A 24204-nucleotide genomic window follows, 5' to 3' on the forward strand; every position below is an offset into this window, starting at 1 on the left:
AAGCTAGGAGGCCAGCATGGCTGATGTGGAGTAAACAGGGTCAGTGGAGTGCAGATAATGATGGGTCTTCTATAGCTTTGGCTCTTTCCTTAGTGAAATGAAGAGTTATTGGAGGTTCTTGAGCATAGAAGTGATAGGATTCACACTGGCTCGTAGAATAGTGAATAGAAGGGCAAGAGTGTTGTCAGGAAGACCAGAGGAGAGTTATCACCCCACCCAGAGAAGAGGCCATAGGACTTTCAGATCAGTGGGACCAGATACAGTAAGAAGAGGTCAGGTTCTGAAAGGAGAGGCAACAGGATTCTGCTAAATTAGTTACCAATACAGAGCTCTGAACAAAAATGTGTTCTGTGTAGCTGGCCAATCCCATTAGACCAAACATGTTTAGTATTGAAAATTATGACATGCATAGTATAATACATAGTTACTCTTCTTTGAATAAGTGATTTCCCAGAGCCTGATCTCTATGGATAAATTAGTAATCTGCACAGCTAAAGACTAACCCCAAAGCGATAATCACCCCAACCCTCTGAAGAAGCCTGGTCTAAAACAGTTAAATCATTTGACCAGTTTTTGTCTTTATTGTAAAAAAAAAAAAAAAAAAAAAAAAAAAATGTCTGTACCACACTTGGACAAGAGTAGTTAGAGGAAAGTACAGAAAGCATTTATATCTATTGACTATGACAGATACCTTTTATGTAGTTGAAGTCTTTGATGTTCAAATGATCATTTTTCTACTTTTATGTCATCATAATAAGAGATAAAATAATTCCACTGATATTTGAAGGATATAAGTACATTACAGGTGAAAAATGGTTTCAGCTTGCCAACAGATTAAATAACTAAAGAAATAAGATGAAAATGACCACAGTGAAACAGGTTGAATGTCAGGTGAAGATTTTAAATAGTTGGGTCGGAAATGGAGTCTCAGGAGAAAGTCATGTAGCAGGAGTTACTTAAAATGAGACAAGTCAGGGCGGTTCAGAGCCCAGCAGAGGCAGTGGTGTAATGAGAATGGATGATAGGATTTAATAGGTTCTCTCCAACTCTCCTACCAGTGATTTCATAATCTACCAGACATTCCCCGCCCCCAGGGGCATTTTTCTTCCAACCTGCTTTTTTATGTGTCAGAACATCCTACCTCTGAAATGGAAGAGAATTAAATCTCTCCTGCTGTTCCTCTTATCCATGCAGGGGATTTTTGTTCTTTGCCTTCACTTTAAATGACAGAAAAGTCTAAATGAAATAGATAAACTTTGAATTAACATTGCTTTAGGGAAGAACATCTAAGCCCCTTAACTTTTCGGTTCCTTCTAAAGAACTGTCTCCTGGTAGAGCACCGGCTCCAAATGTGTGCAGTGTGGATGCTCAGAGTTTCTCTGTACCTCTTAGAAGCAAAGGGAGTCAGTGGAAATGGTGGCACTGATACAGGGCGGCATCGTGGGGAGCTCAGAAGTGGTTCCTTTGTTCAGAACATTCAGGGAAAATGAGGTCAGTAACATGTGAAAACTTCAGAAATGTAGGGGTCACAAAAGGGCTAGACAGCTCAAAGCAAGTGTTTCTTTGTTGGTCTTTCTCGGAGAAATCATAATTGTTTCTAATGCTTAGGGGCTAGTGTAGTGTAGTGGTAAAACATCATTAAAATAGAGACTCTGAAGCCAGCTAGGTTTAAATCAGCTCTGCCCTTTAGGCAAGGTATCTGTCCTCTTTGCCTCAGTTCCCTCATCTGGGTAGTGGGCTGATGATAATAGGACCTGACTTTAGAGGCATGTTTTGAACATTAAATTGGTTACTATGTTTATAAAAAATAAGTAAATAAATATAATAAGAAAATGGCAAGCAAAAAGTGCTGTAGAAATGCTAGGGATTATAACTATTTTCTTTTCATGTTGCAAAAGCATTCAACAGATAAAAATTGACTGCAGAACTGTTTTCAGTGTTAGGCTAGGGAGAAAAATAGTTATAGTTTAGTATTGAAAAATTTTTGTTCAATTTTCGAAAGTATATTAAGCCTTTTAGATATCTGCATTTCATGTAGCACAGATACTTTCTTATAAGTATGACTTTAGTGTTTTCAAAATAATATTTGTCTTTATTCCCTTAGCGTTCCTGTGATGTTGAATTTTAGGAAATTCATTAATAGAAAGTCTATTAATATTGATAGACTTGACTTTGAACCATTCTGTAATGTAAAACTTACAATATTTATCTCCTAGGTTCAGTTAATTTTACATAGGTACTCACAACCCACAAAATGGTCTGTTTCAGGCTAATTTCCTCTTGAGAGGGATTTCCAAGTTTCCACAAAGTTCTACAGACTGTCCAGCTGCTGCTGTGTCTATATCACATTTGCACGTGTCCAACACTTTTTCTCCTGTTCTCCAAACCTGTTGGGTGTGAAACAGGTTTGGTTCATGGGGAAATAAGCAGTAAAAGGGATAGAAAGAAGTAAGAAAAACCAAAGCTCCACAAACAGGTTCATTATATGCTTAGATTAACAAAATAAATTCAATCTTCTGGGTTTTAAGCTATGAGGCTAATTGAAGAGTTCTTGAAGACATTTCAAGAAATTTGTAAGATTTTAGGAGAAATTATCATTTCACGATAGAAATTCCCATGTGATTATGAAAAACATCTATCTAATCATTCCTTTTGTGTATTACTTTAACAAATTTAAAATGAACAAGGCAAATTGGTGTAATAAGAATAAATTAAGCAACATTCAGCTAATCCATATTGAAAATTCAAAAATGAACCAAGTGTATTTTTCTCCCCAAATCTAACAGTTTTAAAGGTCACATATGAATATGAATATAATACACAGTAAAATAGGCTAAGTGAGGAGCATCTGGGTGCTAAGTCAGATAAGCATCTGACTCTTGTTTTCTGCTCAGGTCATGATCTGACTCTTGTTTTCTGCTCAGGTCACGATCTCTTCCAGGTCGTGAGCTGGAAGGAGCCCATGTGGTGCTTTACGCCGACAGTACAGAACATGCTCAGGATTCTCTCTCCCACCCTCTCTCTCTCTCTGCCCCTCTCTCTCTCTCTCTCAAAATAAATAAACTAAAAAAAAAAAAGAAAAGAAAAACGGATAAACTAAGTGACATCAGAGAAAGTACATGTGCAACAGACAATTCAAAAGGAGTGGACACATATGATTGGGAGGCTCAATAAGCACTTTCTAAAGGAAATGGCAATATGAGCTAAATGATTTCAAAAAATTAGTAAGATTTTGACAGGTACAATCGTAAGGAGAAGTAGAGGGACAGAAAAACGGGTAAAAAAAGGCCCATATGTCTTAACATTTCTGGGGGTTGAAAAAATAAAAATAATGTAATTTTGTAGAAGTGCTACCTGTAAATAGATGAATTATAAGAACTATGGCTAGAAAATGACACTGAAGTCATAGTATAGTAGTTTCAACCATCATTGTAAATTTATGTTTGTTTAGTAGGAAATAAACAGATGGTAAATAAGGGACCAATTAGATTGTGCAGAAGGAGGCATTATAGGGCAAGGATGGAGGAGGTGAAGAATTCTCATGGAGAGAACTATGAATGAGACACGCTTAAAAATAAATAGTGTCAATGATATTATAACTTAAATTATACTCCCAAGGTATGATGTCCTTATTAGTCCACCTGCTAAGATACTCCAACAGAAATATTGTGTGAACTTCTGATTTCCATATTCTGAGTGGAACCAGATGGATGTACAACTGAGAGCTTATCAAATGCAAGGCAATTGAAATTGTGCCATATTAAAATTATTGAAGGCAAAAAGGATGAAAAAAAGCTTGAGAAGACTTAGAAAAGTCAAAATAGTAGCTTAAACATTTGTAGTTAACATAAATTCATTTATCCTTAATGGGCTGAGGAGCAAAATTTGAAAAAATAAGCACATGATAACTTACTCTTAGAAAAGAAAAGAATTTTCTAATTGTGTTGAAATGGAATGGGCTGCCTTGAATGCAATGATTCGTGCAAATCTGACAAACGTTAAAGACAGGTCAAATGACCCCCACAGGAAAATATTGTAGATGAAATTTAAGGACATGAGGTAGACAAGTAAATTTTTATGTAAACAATATTCTATTTTAAAAATTCATAATTTTATGAAGAATTTTCTTCATCTTCTGATTTGTTAGGTAGAGAATTTAGCTGATATCACAGAAATATTTAATATATTATTTTTCCATTTTATTTTATTATTATATACTTATTAATATGTTATTTTATGTTATATTCCAAAACATGCAATTCTATGTGATATGTAATATATTGTGTTTTTTAAAATGTATTTATGCAAAATTCATAAGGTACTATGAGCCACATGATTAATAGTTTTATCTGAACAGCGGTACAAAACCCATAGTGTCATGATATCTTTATGAGACTAAAACTCCCATATATATTACCGCTCAATGAGTAAACAATAGGTTCAAAATATTTCTTATAACTAATTGACTATGAACATGGCCAAACATAAATAGAAGCACAATAGTTTTCATGGTATATAATTGCTGCTAACTAGAAATATTTCTGAACAAGGTACCCATTTCACTATTGATTCATGGCATTCAATAGTATTTTAATCATTTCCTCCCCAACTATATTATAATCAACTAAAATTAAGGTCAATTCAAACGGGTTTTGGAATTTGGCATTTAAAGGATGGACTCTGGATCATCTCCTATGTTACATTTTTTATTAGGTTGAATAATTGAGCACTAACTGTAAAGCTAAAATAAGTACTTATGAAATGCCACAGCCTTATATAAAGTATTAGTAACATGTTAATATAAAATGTTAAACATTCATTCATTTCCATTTTACATATTATAATCTAAGTTGAGTGAATGTACTTAATATTACATTTATTAATATATTTGACTATGCAGTTAAGCGTCGACTTTGGCTCAGGTCACGATCTCATGGTTTGTGAGTTCAAGCCCCACGTGGGTCTCTGTGCTGACAGCTCAGAGCCTGGAGCCCACTTTGGATTCTGTGTCTCCCTTTCTCTCTGTTCCTCCCCTGCTCACACACTCTTTCTCTCCTTCAAAAATAATAAACACTCAAAAAAATTTTTTAAATATATATACTTGACTATGATTTCACCTTGATAAAAGACTAATTTATTCTGAATTTTTTGCCTTACTTACCTACATATAAATTGATATATCTATTGGCAGTTTTACTAGTACTTTACTTTGTATCTTGTCCTTATGCTGCATGTTGTAAATGAATGAGTTGAATTTTATACAGCATTGCTTTTAAAAATTTCTGTTGGGGTGCAGCTGGGTGGCTCAGTTGGTTAAGCGGCTCAGGTCATGATCTCACAGACCATGAGTTTGAGCTCCACATCGGGCTCTATGCTGGCAGCTCAGAGCCTGGAGCCTGCTTCAGATTCTGTGTCTCCCTCTCTCTCTGCCCCTCCCCTGTTCATTCTCTGTTTCTCTCTGTCTCTCAAAAATAAATAAAGACATTAAAAAAAATAAGTAAAAATAAATAAATAAATAAATAAATAAATAAATAAATAAATAAATAAAAATTTCTTTTGGAAAGCACAAAGAGAGAACATGCTTGATTTCAAATAAACACTAAATTTCAGTGTTTCATAAAAAACTACATTCTAATAAAATTAGATTTACCCAATATGTCATTTGCTTTATCTCATATTTTGTTACATGATTCCTGCTTTCTGTCATAATATAGAAGCTGCAAACTAAGAATAAAATAAATAAATAAATTTCCCTAAGAAAGTGTTCAAGATGATCTCAGTCAAGCAACTCTTCCCACACTTCAAATAACTCAAATCATTGGTTGGAATAATGAATTCCAGGCCAGAAAGGACTTTATGCAGTGGCTTGAGCTATAATAGAAAGCTTTTATGTAGATTAGCATGCTTCCTGCTCTTCTGTGATCTGATTAGTTCTCATTCAAAGAAATATAGAAGATGAAACCATTATAAAATCAGGTAACTTCTTGGAGAAATGCAGTATAGTCCATGAAAGAAAAAACTGACTGTCTTTGAAACTCTTAACATTGCCTTCAAATTTGTGCATAAATACTTGCATATATCATGAGTTAATCCAGTAGCATATCTAAATACTCTCATGTACTCATTGTCTCTAAAGAAGGGAATTGATCAAAACATCTAGTAAATGGGAATTAAAGTGGCATTTAGATATGATAATATGATGAAATAATCATTTGGACTCATAAAAAGTCAGAGATTGATATACCTTTAGTGATACTCCAATTCAAGGGTCTTGTTTTATAAACTGGGAAGTTGAGAGTTGAGTTCCTAAATACTAATTTTTATGGCAGAGATAGTGGCCTCTGGATTCACATCTACTACCCTTTCCGTCTTTACATTTTTACCTTAAAGTTGCTCTTTTCTGCTTATATATGATGTATCTCACACAATGAAATTGCTGAAATTTAAATGAAGTAAAACTTTTTTTTTTGTTTTTATAGGATTTTACATTTCCACCCCAACTGGACCAGGAGGGAGACGAGAAAGAGTAGGACTCTTAAGTCTCCCTTTAGACCCCACTTTGGAACCAGTCTGCCTCAGTTTCTGGTATGTCATAGACATATGTGAAATAAATACTGCCTTATTTAATGAGTAGCATTGCCTTTGTCACATTGCCAGACTCTGATTTTACTAAGGCACCCAAGTTTTAATTCATTTGCTATTATTTATCCAATTGATAAAATAGCAAAATGATGGGAGACTCCCTCCCCTTCTCTAGGAACTCTCACACTCAAGGAAAAATAGAGTATTTCAGAGAAAGTAAAGGATTTAGAAAAATCCTAAGTTCCATTTATTCTAATATTGTAGAAATCCAACCATTTCTGCTTGTTTCCCAATTAGGTATTACATGTATGGTGAAAATGTCTATAAATTAAGCATTAATATCAGCAGTAACCAAAACATGGAGAAGACAGTTTTCCAAAAGGAAGGAAATTATGGAGAAAATTGGAATTATGGACAAGTAACATTAAATGAAACAGTGGAATTTAAGGTTGGCAAAATACCTTGTGATTTATAATCATGTATTTGTGTTCTACAAATGGTGATACAATTATAATCTAAGGTAACATGATGAAAAAATTCTTTTTTTCTGAATATAGCCAAGTCACTTTTTCTACTTGCTTCATCTTTTTTTTTTAATTTTGAGTGTCTACATTTTCATTTGTCCATTCATTTATTTAAGACCACTTATAGAAAAACAACTTACTACATGAAACTATTGCTTATAATGAGCGATAAAATCCATAGAAACTTTATGATCTATTTCAGTTTTCTTCAGCAACTTTCTAGCACAAGTCGACCATGTCTTCCCATGTCTCCTACATACCAAGGACTTCAGCTTTACAAACACCACCTAGATCAACCCTGCACTTTCTAGGGAATCATCCTTTCCTATTAGAACATCCACACCCATCAGTATCCATCCACCTTGCCTTACTTTGACTTAATCTATATACTTCCTTTAGAAACAAATTGTACAAGCTATGTCATTGGGGAGTTTCTGATCATTTATTTCACATTAAAGTGGATTAATTTTTCAGATAACAGCTTAATGTGTTCTCTTCCTAAGGGTGTTTGCAATTAAAATACAGGATAATACAGGCTAATAGTCAGACCAAATTAACAATGTTTGAATCGGGTCATTTCAGACAAGAGAGTGTAACTCTCAGTAGGTGTCTGTTTGGACAAACATCGTCATTGTGAAGGCTTCAGTTCTCCCCTGTGATTTCATGTAAGGCAGGCAATAATCAACCACACTTGTCTGCATTCCTTCCATTTTTCTTTCTTCTGAAGTCTTTTTTATTTTTTCTGTGAAGTTTTCTTCTCCAACTTTGTTTTCTGATAATTCGGAGAAGGATAAAGGAAAATAGGACATCAAGGGAACTAGGAAATGGCAGAAGCAGGAAAATAAGTATAGTACCCGACTTGTCCACAGAGGATATGTTCTAAGACCCCCATGGATGCCTGAAAACATAGATACTATCAAACCCTATATATACTGTGTACTTTTCTATAAATACATACCTACAAAAAAGTTTCATTTATTAATTAGACTCAGTAAGAGATTAACAAAAATAATAAAAAAATAGAACAATTACAACAATATACCGTAACCAAAGTAATGTGAATCTGGCCTCTCGCTCTCTCTCAAAATATGTTATTGTACTTTATTCACCCTTCTTATGATGATGTGAGATGATAAAATGCCTATGTGATGAGATGAAGTGAAGTGAAATGAATGTTATAGGCATTGTAACATGGCCTTATGCTACTACTGACCTTCTAACAATACCGAAGAAAGATCATCTATTTCAGAACTTGGTTGACCATGAGGATCTGAAATGGCAGAAAGTAATACCTCAGATAAGGGGGGACAGCTGCATTGCAGTGGCAAAATCTGTCTCAACTCATTAAACACTTTTTTTTAAAGTAGTATAACTCCACCCACTTCTTCCAAGTTAGCTTATCAGGCAGAATGAGAGCAGCAAGTTCAACAAATAGTTGCACCTTGCCTCTGCCACTTTGTTATGAAATCTTAAGTCACTTTAGTCTCTTTGAAATTCAACCTGCACGTACATGAAAGGGAGAAAATAATCCTTCTTTGGAGTTATGTCTAGCATAAAGTAGGTGGGATGAATGAACAAATGAGTGAATGGATGACCGTATAATAGTGTTGAAAGAATTAAATGAAATAATGTATACAATGTGCCTTGCATAGCAATTAGCGTATAGCAGGTATTCTGTTTATGTCTTTCCTACAGAAGAGGATCCAGGAACGTTCAGCTAAAATACTCACTGTCCTTAAGAACCTAATATGTTTCATCTGACCACTTGAAACTTTCTTCCAAGTCTGGGTCTGTGTCCTCTGGGCATTACCCTCACACAGGATCTCACACCAGCTTTCTGGGTGAACTATATCAGAACTAGTTGGCCCTGAATGATCATATTATACCCATTTTTCCCTTGTCCCTTTTCTCACTTAAATTATTCAGTTGGTGTGTCTTCCCTTTAGGGTTTGTATGCTATAAGAAGACAGACAGCTACCTGGATTTCTAATCGTGTTGCAGGGAGGAATCTGTGAGAAGAAAATGCCAGAAAATGTGGATGTGTGGCAGAATCCAGTAGAGTATGACAGATCATGAGAGAGAGAGACAGACACATAGAGAAACTGTGACAATATTGCCTAACTCAGAAGGAAGACACCAGTGGACATAAGTAAAGGAGTGGACTCAGCAGAAGGATTATAAAAGAGCGTGATCTATCAATATTCCATTGTACAGACACTTGCCCTCTTATATTTAGAGTTGGTAATACTGATTCTCCAGAGAATGTTGGGCCACAAGAACCAAGTCAGAGAAGATTAGAGTAGAATGATTTCATATCCTTCTCTGAATTGCAGGTTGCTTTTAATGCTTTTAAAAACCAGTTCCTGAGTGATATAGCTTTGGATGACATTAGCCTAACATATGGGATTTGCAATGTGAGTCTTTATCCAGAACCAACTTTGGTCCCAACTGCTCCACCAGAACTTCCTAGTAAGTAACTATAACGTGTATTTTACCAATTAAATCGTTAATATTTTCAGGTAGATCTTCCTTTGACTTTTTAAATTATCTTAGTCTAATATTTTTTCACTGAAAATCTAAGACTTCAAAATATAAGTAAAATGGAAGCTAACAAAATATTACATGTTATGCATACACTCATAAAGAAATCATTTGGTACTTTGTTATGCATCATATTTATAATAATGTTAGTATTTTTTTTAATAATTAAGGTGTTGATTTCCATCCTGATTTCACTAAAATATAAATTAAGGCTGTATTGACCATGTGGCATGGCTGAGAATCTTTGGGGAAAAAAACCTTAAGATTCTTATGGTCTTCTTAAAAAATGATGTTAGATCTCAAGAAGAGTTTAGTTAAGCTTGAAACCCACCCAGCCTTTTTCTGGAATAATTTAATAGTAATTATTGGGCCTTGACTTTGACTATACACACCAAGATCACATGAAAGATTTTTATCCTGAAATGATGCCTTTGTAAGGCCCTGCAATGTGCTCCCTTTGTGGGGCCACTACCGTGTTTCAGCTGAGCAGTGACCAGGATTTCCCTTGTCTTACGGATTCTTTTAAGACAAAAAAACAAAATGGAGCCTGTGTCTACCTGTGTTTTTAATACAAATTGGACACATGACATTTCAGAGGAAAAAGGGGCATTAGTCTCCATCTTAGCATGTCAAAGGAGACCATAACTACATACTACTTTCAGACTACAGGATTTGGCAGAAAAAAAAGGTACAATGATAAATTATATAAAACAGGTATTGCCTTTATTGAGATGTCTTCACTGTATTGCAGTTTTGATGTAAAAAAAAAAAAAACATACCTTTTATCCTTCTTTGGATTATGGTACTTGGAAGCTGAGCTAGCTCTACAACTTTGCTTGTATCAGACCTCATGGATGTTTTTCTTCTGCCATGGATCTGAGCCCACAGACAGCACTTTTTCCATTTCCCATTTCCTTCCAAGTGCACATGAAACTCTTCCCATAATCACACCAGCAAATCAACTTGGAGAACATATCCAAATTTGACTTTACTTCCAAAAGTACATGTTTTTCTGCTTTCTATCTTTACCTTAAAAAAAGAAAAAGAAAGCAGACTTTCAGATGAGGGGCTTTAACAACTCAAAAGTTCTGAAGATAAATTACTGGTGTTTAAGAGCATATAACAAGTGAGCTGCAATTGAGATGAGAATAGTGATTACATTGTCACACTGGTTCCATGCCACCATAGTGAATGTACTTACATTCTATCAAAAGGCTAGTTTGCTCTTACCATCTTTCCTATTAACAGGTTTAGATGCTTGTGTAGACTATACATAAATTCCTCAATATTTCAAATGTTCATTCAAATTTTATAAATATCTACTATGTAAAAAGCATTGCATAATAAATGTAATACATAGCAGTAACCAATACATGGAAAAAATAAATATAATCTATGTAAATAAATACTTAAGACAAAATATAATTATGTACCCCTAAAAGTAATAAACTAGAAAAGTAAGTGATAGACTTTGGAGAAGAAAGTGTGAACTAGAGAAGTCTTTAAGGAAACATTAAAAGACAGTAGAACACTTATAAAATTGAAACAAAGGCAGAAAAGTAGCATGCATTCTCACATAATAATTTGGCCACAAGATTGTGGCAAGAAGTGACTTTCATGGCACCAAACTCTGATTCTCACTCACCTTTGCTTCACAATTGTCTGACTGGTTCTTAACATCACACAAATAGATCAATAAATATTACTAGACCTGAACCGATCTCTCTTTTTATGTTGACTGTAATTTTCTTTTGTGACACAAACATTTTTGTAAAACAAAATTTTGATACCAGAACTAAGATTTGGAAATGAAGGAAGGGATGGGATAGAGAAAAAACCACCATGAACACAATAATTTGGGCTATCCAGCATTGTTTAAAAATAATTGTTTGACTTCATTGTTGGTAGCCCACACCTTATCTGTCTATAAAACTTATCTATAACATTCTTATATAAAACATTCTGATGCAAAAACACCCACCGCATTTTAATTATTAAAATTACTACTGGTTTTATAAATAATTCCTATGGATATCAAATATTAGAAACATCCTGCCTTTTTTTAATGTTTATTTATTTATTTTGAAAGAGAGAGAGAGAGCAGGGGGGTGGCAGGGAGAGAGAGAGAAAGAGAGACAATCCCAAGCAGGCTCTGCACTGTCAACACAGAGCCTGACGGGGGTTCGATCCCAGGAACTATGAGATCATGACCTGCGTTGAAATCAATAGTCAGACATTTAACCGACTGAGCCACCTAGGTGCCCCAACATCTTGCTATTTTGATATTTCAATCATTTAAAAACAATTTTCATAATCCTTTCTGCTGGTGTGTTTCTGTATTCATAGATAAGTGGTCAAGAAGAAAAATTTTCCAGTGGAATTAAGTTTCATAGGCTTGATATTTTTAAAATAATAATTTCATCATTATCTGAAATCAAAAATGCAAGATAACTTTTGTTCATAATAGCATACATACAAGTAAAACTTCATTATAATTTCCCACATTAAAACTTTAACTACATAAGCCATTCAGTCCTCATATCTATTCTAGTCAGAAAGAGAAAAAATAATACTTCAATGTCAAGGAAGCATGATATCCTTGCATATTTTAACAATAGGGATATTATAACATAGAATGACCTATCTGATTTTAAAATATAAACTTTAGAATTTTCCCAAAGTATATTTGTTCCAGTTTCCAAATGGTTCACTTCAGGGCAATATTTAGCACAGCAGAAAATGTTAATTACCATCAAATGCATTCTGAACAATTTCATTCTAATGCCATTTGCAATTGGTTCAGTGAAATTCTTATTTGAGCAGAGCTTTTCTGGTTCCAGATCACTGATTTGTTTAAGCAGGAATAAAAGGAAACCATGGCTGACTGGCTAATAGCCTTTCTTTAGCTCTTATAGAGCATTTAAATAAGAAAATAATCCCAGACCAGTAGCTGACTAGCAAAATTCCTCCTTTGTTCCTAGGCATCCACATTGTGCCTAGTTTGGAGAATTGTTAAGTTCAGTTTTCGTAAGTACAGGGATTCTTCCATTTTGTGGCTTCAATCACTTGCTGTTGCATTAGCTCTACAATTGTTGCCTTCTGACATTAACACAAATAATTTAAGTGTGGGGATTGTATTGAGAACACTTTTAAAAAGTACACATTCCATTAAACAAATATCATGTCAACTTGCAACACAATTTGGGTGATTCGTGACAAGATACCTACTAAATAGAATAAGAATAAACAAAAAGAAATCCACACTTCAGGTCCCTAACTTATTTCTGCGACTGTTAAAACTACTTAAGAAAAAAAAATTATAAGCCATAGTTTCAGCTATTTTAATAGTCACTCTTTATTTCCACAATTTTGCTCTATTTGGCCATCATTTAGGCCATTTTCCATGTCCAAAGACCAAATCAAAGTTAATTTGGAAAGTTTCATAGACAGGACGTTATACTTTGAGTTAAATAATCTAACTTAAATTCTTCATTTCTATAGAAATGAATCGGTACCTATCTACTTGTCTTATAATTATATGAGGCTCATATTCTAGCAGAGCTACTTGCCTTTTATATCATTAGTATGACTTGATATTTAAATCCCTAACAAATTCCATATTAACTGCACTCACATGCATTCATAGGTCACTAGAATATATGAATGGAATATAAATTTTGAGAAACCAAACACAAAATTTTCATGGGAGACTCCATTTTATATTACAACCTAAATTTTTTAAATGTTACATGTAATAGTGTAAGACTTGTCTATTACTATGATGATGAAAAGTAATTGCTGACTTTAACATTATTTAAACATCAATGAGAGATACTATTTCTCAAGGTGCATATATTGTTTTTCCACAAATACCTTTAATTTGAACCTTCTTCTTGTAAGTGAGAGCTGGGCTTTTTTCTTTTTCACCCCACACTGACACATATCTCATGAACGTCAGAGGCTTCAGCATGGATTAAAAATGACATACCTCAAGGAAAATATCTATCCTTGACAACCACTTTGCAAAATACTGCATGCTATTTACATACTGTATGGAGTGAAAATTCCTGCTGGCATAGTAAGGAATTAATCAGAATACAAATCTTTGAGAGAACAGCTTCAAGAAAAAGAAAAATGAAAAAATTTAACAACTGTAAATGAATAGAGTTCCCTGTACCAGACAATTTAACTCTTTAGTCTCTGGGTGGAGAGAGTTTATCTAACGACACAGTATGACTGTGATACCAAAAAGTATGTTTTATGAGTCTTCAGCCCCTCTATTAAGAAGCTATGTCTTTACTATAGCAACACCACTCTTAAAATACATTGTCTCTTCGTATTTAGAATGGCTGAAAGTGCTTTTTCCAATTCGTTACTATCATATGTATACAGAGTCACTGACATATCATATCAGGCCAAGGGTCAGAGATATCTTACTACTGAGTTATTAGATATGAAATTATATGTGAGATGAATTTCAAAAAAGGGATTTTTAAGTATTTCAGAATAATGAATTTCTAAGACTTCTATTTAGTGGAGAAATGCTAAGTGAACTGTCTGCCTTGACAGGCTTCACAATTACGCTTGACAACATTTTAGTTCTAGTTGTGTATTTATTAAAGTGCTACCTACTCATCTATATCTAATATAATGTACTGTTGTGTTCAGTTATGTGAAAATTCAATACCTTCTCCAAAATGTCAGCTTTTTACTCCGTTAGAAGAATACATTTTGAGATTTTCCTATTCCTTGAAAAGAAAATATGAATGACAGTTTAAAATCAACAACAACAAAACAAAAATAAATCCACTGGCCACGTCTAAATCTGTGAAATAGGAAGAACTGGTTTTCCCCAATCTGCAATCTGCAATGTTGGTTTTGCCCCTGCAATTATACTTTCCCCTTTCCCATTAGTTTCACAGAGGATTTATGGGAGATTTTCATGGCACTAAGAATTATTAAAATTAAATGAGTTGTATGTTAGTGGGGTTGGAGGGATTGCCATAGATCCTTCTTCAGAAATCTTTACTGGACAATTAATCACATAATCAAGGAGAGTATTAGCCTCAGAGATGGGAGAACACAATCCTCTTGACTTTCCTTCCTCCTGCCCAGTGGAGAACCTGCTCTTCTTCCCCATTATCACCCACAAGTATGTATTGGAAATCAGTACTGAATATGCCAGGTAATGTGTAGGCACTTTTCATAATTATGTCTAATTTTTATAAACAACCCTGAAAATATCTAGTATATATCTATTTTATGTATGAGAAAACCAACTCTCAAAAAGACAAGTAGCTAACTCAGGGCAAAAATTTAATCCACCAGCTCCAGCACATCTTCCTTTTATACATCATGTTCCCTCCCAGATGAGACGATGTGCATGGAAACAATGTGCAAATGATAACGTTTTATAAGAGATTATATTACTCTTGCTAAGCTCATCCGGATCTGGCCCAGCCTGCCCAGGAGAGTGTGTAAGGTAGACCAGGCTCCACACCTTACAAAACAGGATGGGATGGCAACACTACTACTGGGCCACAGCAACTGCCCCTCTCCGCCCAGTCGTATACATCATGGCACGTAAACCTAAGAGGCTCATTGCATGCAAATTTGGAAGAAGCACATGAATTGCAAAGATCTACATAAATGAGATGGATAACATATAAAAGAGGAACCAGGGAGCCTGAGTGGCTCAGTCGGTTACGTGTCTGACTCTAGATTTCAGCTTAGGTCATCGTCTCATGCTTCCTGACATTGAGCCCTGCTTCAGGCTCCATGCTGACAGTTCAGAGTCTGCTTGCAATTCTCTCTCTTCCTCTCTTTTTCCCCCTGCCCCATGTGCACTCTCTCTCGTTCTCAAAAATAAATACAATAAATTTTAAGAAATAAAACAGAAATAAAAGAGGGACCAAAGAAGAGGGTATGACCGAAGGCACTGCTGTAGATATAGACACATTTAATTATCCCTCCTATTATCTGATTTTTATCTTATTGAGAGTAAATAACTTCAGTATCATCTGCCTTTAATAACAGTAAAAATATATACTTAATCTCAGTTTCCTGTATCTTTAGAATTAGGTTACTTTTATCCTCTTGATTTTAAATGTAACATGCTAATAAAAATAAGATAGAATAAGGATACTTAAACTAGCTGGTAAAATTTTATATTACTCTAGAATTTTCTTCCTAAGCAGGAGGATAAATTTAAAATAGGTTAAGAATTTCACAAAGTTAGTATGCCTACTTAAATCATCTTAGTTTTCACTAGGATACCTGTGCTCTATTTTTTCTAATAAGTGTTTCCTCAACTTGACTCCTAGACAATGTTAAGTACAGATCAGTCTAGGCCAATTATTTAGCAAGTGAAATTTCAGTTTGTCTCCTGTTCTTGACAGTAAAACAACTCAATATACAGAACAGTGAGGCTTCCTCTCTACTGAAAAGAAGAAAGATAGAAAGAAAGAAAGAAAGAAAGAAAGAAAGAAAGAAAGAAAGAAAGAAAGAAAGGAAAAATAGTAGCAAAACAAAAAGAAAGAAAAAACGTAAGAAATGGCCAAATGAGTCATTTACTAGCCCTTCTCAGAAGGGCAGATATAAGATCTGTTCTATTATAAAGATTCTTTTTTTTTCTATAGCAAGGAGTATCTGATACCTTATTTCATGAAGCCTATTTATAAAAGATGCTCAGAAAAATTATTCCTTACCCAAATAATTTTGGGAAATGCTGCATACTATTATGCCTTCTTGGAGATTCATAAATAACATAAGAATATTTAATGTTTTGAGAAGTTCTTCAGTAAGGAGACCAGTTTACCTGTAGTTTTTCATTACTTAAGTTGCAAGGTTTTCTTTTATACACACTATGCATTTTATCTGTCAAAATCAGTATTCCAAGAAATATAATTGGAAATTTGCTAAGATATAATATTATTTCTCTGAAATAAGCATTGTGTTACTAATGATTTTTTGTTATTTCCTTTTCAGCGGACTGTGGAGGACCTTTTGAACTGTGGGAGCCAAATACAACATTCACTTCTATGAACTTTCCAAACAGCTACCCTAATAAGGCTTTTTGTGAGTCGTTTCTTTTCCCAAGCCATGAGAAACAGATGTGTGTGTGTGTGTGTGTGTGTGTGTGTGTGTGTGTGTATATATATACATATATATATACATATATATATGTATATATATGTATATGTATATACATATATATGTATATGTATATACATATATATGTATATATATGTATATGTATATACATATATATATGTATATATATATGTATATGTATATATATGTATATATATATGTATATATATATGTATATGTATATATATATATATATCAAGGCTAGATTCCCACCTTGACACAGCAAAGTGGATTAGAAATTTTCCAAACCTGACTACAACTATTACATCTGTAATATTGCATAATATAATGATAACAACAATAACAATAATGATTACTAACTTACTTAGCATTTATTTCATGCCAGGCACTGTGCTAGTGCTTAATATACTGTTTCAGTCAATTCTTACAATAATTCTTTGAAGCAGGTGTTATTATTATAATTCTAAAATTTAAAAATTTAATAAAACCAGTAAGTAGAAGTACCTTACTCCAGATACTGTTCTCTTAATCACTTGTCTTGATTATACATACAATGTCTATACTATATATAACAAGTTTGCAATTTCATAGAATAAAGTCAGCGAAAGTGCAAAAAGTAAAGGGCCAACTGTGACATCCACACCTTTTGTAAATATAGACCAGTGTCAATAAAGCAGGCAGCTAGAGTCAGGTAGCTAGTTTCTCAGTATAAAAGATGAAATAATGAGGATTCACTAGAAAATCATTAAGTGTAGAGGGAAGAATAGTTTGCTAAAACTGAACAGAGCCTATATCTAGGTCAATACTTCTAAGTAGAGTAGCTCATTCAAACTGCATAGAAATTATGTTAAAGATGCCAATTCCCCAGCCCATCCTACAAATATTCCACTTCAGTAGGCCTGGGAAACAGATATGTTCCTCACATGGCCGCATCTAAGATAGCAACACCAATCTAAATGGGAAAATCTACCAGTGAAAGAAATGCTCTAATGACAGTGAAAAATGTGTTGTTGGAAAATGTCAGCTTTTCTTCCTTCAAATGACCCAGAGATAAGTAAATATCACTTTCATAGGAGAATAAAGTCACTATTCCAGGGGCTTATCTGATCCAAAAAAATAAACAACCATGAATCTAATTTGACTTGTAGGGGGAACCAGAGATTATCATCTCTACTCCACATTGAAGACATCTTTTAAACATATCATTTGTACAAAGGAATGGTCCAAAATTTCTGAAACATCAGTGGAATATTAAAAGAACAATTTGAATAAATTTATTAAATTTGTTGATTTATTAAATAAATATTATTGGGCACTTTGTTAGGCACTGAAATGAGAAAAGAAGAAACAAACATGACATGGTCTAGATGAAGATGTAGATAAATTATCAGGCTTTACAAAATACCCAAGGTAGTGTAACAATAAAAGGAATGGCAGGGTGCTGTGGAGGGACATGATATTTACCTAATATACGGAAGTTCAGAGAAATTTGAAATTCTCAAGGGAGTAAAGCTTTTGAGGGAAATCAAAAGAAGTGTGTTCTAAACTGTGTTGTCATGTTTTACTTTTAAGGTATTTGGAATTTAAATGCACAAAAGGGAAAGAATATACAACTTCATTTTCAAGAATTTGACCTAGAAAATATTGCAGACGTAGTGGAAATCAGAGATGGTAGAGGAGATGATTCTTTGCTCTTAGGTAAGTCTGCAATTTAAGTATTGTGAAGGTTGTATGGCTCAAGATGTTGGAATGATAGAGAAAGCATTTCCCAATAAAAATAATCAGTCTTTTACAACAAGCAAAATGACATTACAACAGCAGAGTAACATGTCAAAGTTTATGTGGAGCTTCCAAAATGAGAGTGTTTGCAATAATGAGAGAGTAAGATTCTTCTTGAGCACTCTTGGCAAACCAGAATTAATATTTTTGCATGAGTAGTTTCTACCAGCTATATTAATTCACTACAGTGAGCATTATACCTTGGAGACTAAGAGCTAAAAACATGCATTACTCAGTTTAATATGCATTATGTATACATCATATTTCCAAAAGTAGCTATTAAATCCAGTTTTGTTTCACTTCAAACTAAAGGAACAAATTGTGTGTTTTATGCAAAAATGTTTTATGATTTTTTATTTACATTTCAGTATTACTCTGATTGTGTCTCTAGTACCAGCTGCTTCTATATAAGTATCTGAAAATGATTTGAATATTGATCAAAGTTGATTTTTCCCTAACTTCTATTGATTACTATTTTTTTAATTGACATGGGAGAAAGTGTACTATTCTAGAGGAAATTCTTGTATGTAGGTCATAAAATATATGGTAACATAATAAATATCTATCAGTCAAATGTGATAGCTATTATCTTACTTAACTACTACCAATATTTTAAGAAAGTGTCTCTTGATAAGTGATACATTAAATTATGAAAACGCTTATAGAGTCAACTGGAATGCATGAAACAACACACTTCACAAGTAAAAGTGTTTTATCTAACTGTGCTTTGGACTCATATTAATCATTTCCTACAAAGTCTGACCAGGTAACTATGCAATCAGGGTGCAATCACATGAACACTGCAACCAGTGGAGAAGACCAGAGGGAACTTTCTCTACAGTAAAGGTGCAGGGTGGTGGGGAGGGTTCCCAGCAATACTAATCCATTGCTGCTTACACAGGGTTCTTCAGCAAAATCCCACAAAGTTCTAACGTACAGGCTTCCTAGAAGATTTTGAGAGCCACACAAAGAACGTATCAACAATGAAAATCTCGGTGGGGCTGGGAGGCTAGTGCTAATAAGAACTGAGGAACTTCAAATTTGATTTTTATATACATAATTATGAACACATTTTGAGTTATTTTCCCATGTTTAGGTTATATTGCCCCTCTAATGAAAATTTCAGTGTTCTTATGATCTAAGAAAAATTATTTTTTGTCATTTCACCTCTTAATATTTACATTAATTATTGAAAGGTAAATAAGAATTCCAGAGGATCCCAGAATCATAATTTTCAAAATTTTAGGCAAGAAGCTGTTTTGAAACAATCACTTTAGGGGATTCTAATGCATAAAATATCTAATAATGTGAACGTATTTTTAATTAGCTTAAGTCTTTATTGTGTAGTAGAGAGTATTTCATTATTTGTGAAACCCCCAGAGCCCAGGGGTTAGTGGGAAACATTTTGAAAACCATAATTTAGGTTTATATTATCTGTCTCTAATTAATCCAATCCTTCAGCTTAGTTTAATGATTCAACTCACACACACAAAAGAAAACCAAATAAATTTGGACAAAAATTTACTAAGGGAAGCTATAATCTCCATTATTTTCTAAAGGTCTTTAAAACAGACATATAATCATTTCTTCTGGGATAACATGAGCTTTGAATAGTAGTGGTGCTAAGCCAGATAACATAAATAATTCATCGTTAAATTATAGAGCCACAGCAATAGTGGAAAAGATCAATAGAGAAGTTGGCTTTCCTAGAAGCAGTGTCCAAAATCTAAAAGAAAGCATAGTTATTTATATGTGGTCGCTTCCCAAGCAAGCTACGCTGCATGTAGCATACATCTAGAAGGTGGAACTGACAGAAACGAGTCTATTTTCTTCTAGATTCAAAGAATCCCCTCAATAATTATCTTGTTTTCATTTGGAGCAGCTGTGTACACAGGGCCTGGTCCAGTAAAGGATGTGTTCTCAACCACCAGTAGAATGACTGTGCTTTTCATCACTGACGATCTGTTGGCAAAAGGGGGATTTAAAGCAAACTTCACTACTGGCTACTACCTGGGGATTCCAGGTATGTGCACTTAGGGTTACATGTTGAATTGTAACTTTTGGAGCAAAACGATACAACCAGACAGTATTTTGAAGCCTAAATACGACTTCATTGTTTGCATTCAAATACATTCATCTGTCTTCATTTTACCAGAGATTTTCTTCCTGCCTTTACATCTGTATAACTGCTGCTTAAGTCAGTTCAAAGAAAGAATCCGTATTTTCAGCAGACCTACTTGTACTTCTCTGGGGTGTAGAGTCGTGAATTTTGTTCAGTGAAGAGGGCCATTTTAAATGTTAAAAGCAGGGTACTTGGGACTGTGAGGAAGGAGGATTATCTGTCATGTCATTTGCCAAAAGCATTTTCAGAGAACAGCGGGGAGTCAGGCAAGTGAGCTGTTTGGATTCCAACAACATCCAATTAAAAAATTAACACCACTAACTTCTTAAAGACAAACCAGTGTAAAGCTGCTGCCGTGAAGGATGAAGGAATTTGATACTGATATTACTGGCATATATAATCTTCTAATCCTACATTTTTTATTAGACCATAACATAATCAGCAGGCCAAAACAAAATTGCCTGCCTGCTTATCATGTATCTGTATCTCTATAAGCACAGACAGAGGATATGGTATAACTCTTTGCATTTGACAATTTATAGTGAATTTGTGATCACTTGCTTCTCCCCTTGGAGTGTGATTTTTCTTATACCTCTGCCCACAACTCTGTGGTCCTCTCCAAGGGGATAATATGTCAGGAAGACAGAATATATGCCATTTCCTTTATCTATGTTTCCTTTCCATAGGAGATTGTGGTCAGTTTGTCTTTGACCATAATGTCTAGAAAAGAGGTAGGGGTCAAGGCACTGATCCTCATCTGGCTTGTTATCTAATCTCAGATCCAGCTGTGCAAATATCTGTTCCTCCACTTACAACTGGCCTAAACCTTTGACTGCATCTCTGAAAGTTGAATGCTTTCAGATTTACTGCAAAGTTGATCTGTATCTTGTCTACCAACCTGCCATGAAAATAAGCCACATCAATTATTAGCCAACCTACTTAGGTAGGAGTGAGTGGTAGCCCAATCAACTGACCTGTCCTTCTGGATTTTGTGACTGGTTTTAGACACAGCGACTTGTGACTTGTAAGCAACAGTGACATATATCAATCAAAATATTCAATTAGTGAATTGAATATATGCAGTGCAATTTGAATATTTTCAACCTATGATAAATATGTAATATAAAACGATGGGAATAAAGACTTTAAGATCTAAAAATTAAGATCTGAAAATTAGATTTTTATCTTAAAATACAGTCCATGACAAAGGAGAAAATGGAGAAAATGACATGATTTAAATTATTTTTATTTTATAAATTAAGACTATTTTAAAGTCATACTTATAATTATTTTTCAGAGGAGTAAAAAAGAAAATATAGTGACATGAAAATAGCAATAGATACTATATATTTATGTAAGTATACATTTATAAATATATATTTCTATGACATATATATTTGTATGATATATACATACATATAATAAGGAACTAACTTAGTAAAGAATCATATCACTGAAAAATATTAATCAAGGCAATTTTGAGACTAGCATTTTGTCTTATTTTTTGTTTGTTTACCTTCAGATTTTTATTTAAATTCCAATGATTTATTTATTTAAAATACAACATAATATTAGTTTCAGATGTAGAATTTAGTAATTCCTCACTTACGTACAACACATGGTACTCATCACAAGTGCCCTCCTTATTCCCTATCACTTATTTAACCCATCCCCCCACTCACCTCCCCTCCAGCAATCCTTAGCTTGTTTTCTATAGTTAAGAGTCCGTTTTATGGTTTGCCTCTCTCTCTCTTTTTTCCCCCATGTTCATTTGTTTTGTTTCTTAACTTCCATATATGAGTGAAATCATATAGTATTTGCCTTTCTCTGATTGAATTATTTCATTTAACACAATAGTCTCTAGCTCCATCCACATCATTGCAAATGGCAAGATTTCATTCTTTTTTATAGCTGAGTAATATTCCAGTGTGTGTGTGTGTGTGTGTGTGTGTGTGTGTGTGTGTACCACATCCTCTTTATCCATTCATCAATCAATGGACATTTGTGTCCAATGTTTATAGCAGCATTATCAACAGTAGCCAAATTATGAAAAGAGACCATCATTTTGAATTAAGCTACTGATTCTGTTCTCTGATAATTCTGTTGTTATTGATTTTACTATGGTAACTATATTTGTCTGCCAGTATTTTATTCCAGTTTTTTTCTGTTTGTGAGTGAACCTAATATTTTAATTTAATCCAACATTTGATTTAACTTAGGTTAATAGTTTGACTTTCTGATGATACTTTTAAAGTGTAGATGAATAATGGACATGGATAAGGAAATTTTGGTATATAATATTTAGTCCTTCTAAGGTAAAAAAGACTTTGAATGTATATTATTGATAAAACCTAATTGGTTCTTACTGTTAATAGAAAGCAAATGATATAATAAAGAACTTTAGCTAATAGTAGAAAACACAAAATGGTTTCAACATTATTTTTATACCTAAAATTATGACTTGTAATTTTTTACAAAATATTAATATTTAATTTTAGCTCCTAATATCTTGCTGAACACTGCCCCCCAAAAATGATATTACAAATTAGTTGCCCCTTAAGATATTTGGAAAACCATGGCTATTTGAGGCAGAGGAATTTCCTGTTTAAACTCTAGCACAACCAAATTCTTTTTTCTGGTTTGATTAGAAGTCTTTGTTAATGGTGTAAAAGGCACAGTTTTTTGGTTGCTTGCATACCAATTCAAATACTCTAGCACCAAAATATCCACATTTCCACAAATAATTGCTGCACAAAAGCGTGATCAAGAGTGCAAAAACAGGGGTGCCTGGGTGGCTCAGTGAGTTAAGCGTCTGACTTCAGCTGAGGTAATAATCTTGCGGTTTGGTCAGGCTCTGTACTGACAGCTCAGAGCCTGGAGCCTGCTTTGGTTTCTGTGTCTCCCCCTCTCTCTGTCTCTCTTTCTCTCTCTCTCTCTCTCTCAAAAACAAACATAATTTTTTTAAATAAAAAAGAATGCAAAAACAATATATAAAAAGTTGGAAAGATGTGAAAGTCTAGAATGAGGACGCAGGAAAAAACACCAAGCTACAATTTAAAAATAATGAACATTCCCAAAGGGAAAGAACCAGTTGAAACTAACAGGGGAAGCTATAAAGGGGGAAAAAAAACTTTTGGATCTGATTAAATGACTAAAAATCACAAAGTCTTACTGCTGTCTGTAAAATATTAATAAGCAGGAATTAGTATTATAAAATTTCCTATTTACATTTTTAAATTCAAGAGGAAAATTTTTTGGCAAATTTCTAAGCAAAATAAATATAATCATTTTTCAAATGTGTTAAAAATCAGATCAGCCTCATATATTACTCATTTCTTTTTTTTTCAATATATGAAGTTTATTGTTAAATTGGTTTCCATACAACACCCAGTGCTCATCCCATAAGGTGCCCTCCTCAATACCCATCACCTACCCTCCCCTCCCTCCCACCCCCCCCCATCAACCCTCAGTTTGTTCTCAGTTTTTAACAGTCTCTTATGCTTTGGCTCTCTCCCACTCTAACCTCTTTTTTTTTTCCTTCCC

At 33.9% G+C, this 24204-nt stretch overlaps 1 protein-coding gene across 1 annotated transcript in view; it reads left to right on the top strand.

Annotated features, from left to right (window-relative positions):
- TMPRSS15 (transmembrane serine protease 15) overlaps positions 1–24204 on the top strand; it is a 121189-nt gene that overhangs the window by 50736 nt on the left and 46249 nt on the right. Inside the window, exons 12-17 of the mRNA XM_019467770.2 lie at positions 6480–6585; positions 6880–7030; positions 9440–9575; positions 16635–16724; positions 18333–18458; positions 20422–20562. Of these exons, the coding sequence (XP_019323315.2) occupies positions 6480–6585; positions 6880–7030; positions 9440–9575; positions 16635–16724; positions 18333–18458; positions 20422–20562 (750 nt within the window). The remainder of the gene's footprint in view (positions 1–6479; positions 6586–6879; positions 7031–9439; positions 9576–16634; positions 16725–18332; positions 18459–20421; positions 20563–24204) is intronic.

Source organism: Panthera pardus, unplaced genomic scaffold (assembly GCF_024362965.1).
Source record: "Panthera pardus isolate Hobbes unplaced genomic scaffold, ASM2436296v1 HiC_scaffold_16, whole genome shotgun sequence".
In the NCBI taxonomy this organism is placed as follows: domain Eukaryota; kingdom Metazoa; phylum Chordata; class Mammalia; order Carnivora; family Felidae; genus Panthera; species Panthera pardus.